The 2,605-nt window shown below is 31.2% G+C and overlaps 1 protein-coding gene across 1 annotated transcript in view; it reads right to left on the bottom strand.

The window, feature by feature from the left end:
- Positions 1 to 2,605, bottom strand: part of LOC111088853 (leucine-rich repeat-containing protein 4B-like) — a 10,141-nt gene that overhangs the window by 587 nt on the left and 6,949 nt on the right. The window contains exon 3 of the mRNA XM_022399979.1: positions 1,384 to 1,532. Within this exon, the coding sequence (XP_022255687.1) occupies positions 1,384 to 1,532 (149 nt within the window). The remainder of the gene's footprint in view (positions 1 to 1,383; positions 1,533 to 2,605) is intronic.

The following is a 2,605-nucleotide window of genomic DNA, read 5'->3' as shown; positions in this document are numbered from 1 at the left end:
TAAAACCTACAGTAAAGAGGTATCTCAAAATATTATAACAGTCAACATGGAGATATATATATAATAATTTATAGAACCTACAGTAAAGAGGGATCTCAAAATATTATAACAGTCAACATGGAGATATATATATAATAATTTATAGAACCTACAGTACAGAGGGATCTCAAAATATTATAACAGTCAACATGGAGATATATATATAATAATTTATAGAACCTACAGTAAAGAGATATCTCAAAATATTATAACAGTCAACAAATACCAAAATTTATAAAAGCTTTTTGTAAAGCAACAGCTAAAACTTTTATTAAAATTCAAGAATTAGTCAATCATGAACACAGTGCCAATCTTGAAAATACATTTGTGTCATCAAATAAATGATATATATATATATACCTATATTGTATATAAATATATTATTTACTGTATTAAGAATTACTGGAAAGGTTTTGGGGTTTACCGAATTCTCTAAGCTTCGCCACCATTGTCTATATATATATAGCTAATATGTAAATGAACCTAAGAAGGATTAAAACTTGTAAGGATTAAAAGGTAAATTTAGTTTCACAGCTCAATTTATCCTTAAAAACTTAAGTAAAGTAAGCAAGAAAGAGACTAATAGTGAAATAGAAACATATATCATCACAATGTTGATATAAGGAAGAGACAAATGATGAAATAGAAACATATATCATCCCCATGTTGATATAAGAAAGAGACAAATGATGAAATAGAAACAGATATCATCCCCATGTTGATATAAGAAAGAGACAAATGATGAAATGGAAACATATATCATCACAATGTTGATATAATAAAGAGACTAATGATGAAAGAGAAACAGATATCATCACAATGTTGATATAAGGAAGAGACTAATGGTGAAATAGAAACATATATCATCACAATGTTGATATAAGAAAACGATTAATAGTGAAATAGAAACATATATCATCACAATGTTGATATAAGAAAAATATTAATTGTGAAATAGAAACAGATATCATCACAATGTTGATATAAGAAAAATATTAATTGTGAAATAGAAACAGATATCATCACAATGTTGATATAAGAAAGAGACTAATAGTGAAATAGAAACATATATATCATCACAATGTTGATATAAGGAAGAGACAAATGATGAAATAGAAACATATATCATCACAATGTTGATATAATAAAGAGACTAATGATGAAAGAGAAACAGATATCATCACAATGTTGATATAAGAAAACGATTAATAGTGAAATAGAAACATATATCATCACAATGTTGATATAATAAAGAGACAAATGATGAAATGGAAACAGATATCATCACAATGTTGATATTCTTTAGGCTAAAATAAATTATAAAGTGTCTGTTGCTCTACCCACTGTTTAGATATAGCGTAGTTAGCTGGTACCATACTGGGGCAAAGGTCTGCCAACTAACTGTCGTCAGAAATGTGTAGTACAATCGAATGTTTTCTAGCACAGGCATTGCTTGAAACAAGTCATCCGGCAGGAATACCAGCGGGTTGGAGCTGAAAAAAAACAAGCTTTACATTACTGAAAAATCTTCATTGATAAACATTTGTAAATAATGTACTGGTTTCCACAGATAAACATTTGTAAATAATGTACTGGTTTCCACAGATAAACATTTGTAAATAATGTACTGGTTTCCACAGATAAACATTCGTAAATAATGTACTGGTTTCCACAGATAAACATTTGTAAATAATGTACTGGTTTCCACAGATAAACATTTGTAAATAATGTACTGGTTTCCACAGATAAACATTTGTAAATAATGTACTGGTTTCCACAGATAAACATTTGTAAATAATGTACTGGTTTCCACAGATAAACTCTTCATTACCTCTAGGGTGTAGTGCTGTGGGGGGCACGTTTCAAAACACTAAAAGTATTAAGGTAAAATAAATTATTTAATTTACACCTGAAATTAAGTGTCTTTTATAAACAAATACTTAATCAACGGTTTCTTTTCTTTTAGCTATTCGTGTTGGCAGGATATAAGGTATACAAGACATTATCAAAATCAAGGTTTTAATTGTAAAAGTGCAGTTAGAAAGATACCCTGTTAGAAACACTGATTGGATCACTTTCACACTTCAGAATCATCGTCTGTTTCGAGACATTAATGCATGTAGGTGCAAATATGTTTCATGGATGATACACCCCCCTTTTATGATTATTACACGTGCGTGTGATGTTAATGTGTTTACGACTTCACTACACGGAACAAAGCAGTCATTATTTCTTTGAACATAGAGAGACTTTCGACAAGGCAGTTAACTAGAGAAATTGAATTTAACCAGTCTGTTGTGAGCCGCTGGGTACAGAGATATAGAAACAGACTGGCTGTGTGAAGTGGAGATATATAGAGAGACTGGCTGTGTGGAGTGGAGATATATAGAGAGATTGGCTGTGTGGAGTGGAGATATATAGAGAGACTGGCTGTGTGGAGTGTAGATATAGAGAGAGACTGGCTGCGTGGAGTGGAGATATATAGAGAGACTGGCTGTGTGGAGTGGAGATATATAGAGAGACTGGCTGTGTGGAGTGTAGATGTAGAGAGAGACTGGCTGTGTGG

Source organism: Limulus polyphemus, unplaced genomic scaffold, assembly GCF_000517525.1.
Source record: "Limulus polyphemus unplaced genomic scaffold, Limulus_polyphemus-2.1.2 Scaffold4584, whole genome shotgun sequence".
Taxonomy (NCBI): domain Eukaryota; kingdom Metazoa; phylum Arthropoda; class Merostomata; order Xiphosura; family Limulidae; genus Limulus; species Limulus polyphemus.
Note: the sequence above shows the minus strand (reverse complement) of the source record. Positions and strands in the feature narration are given on the sequence as shown.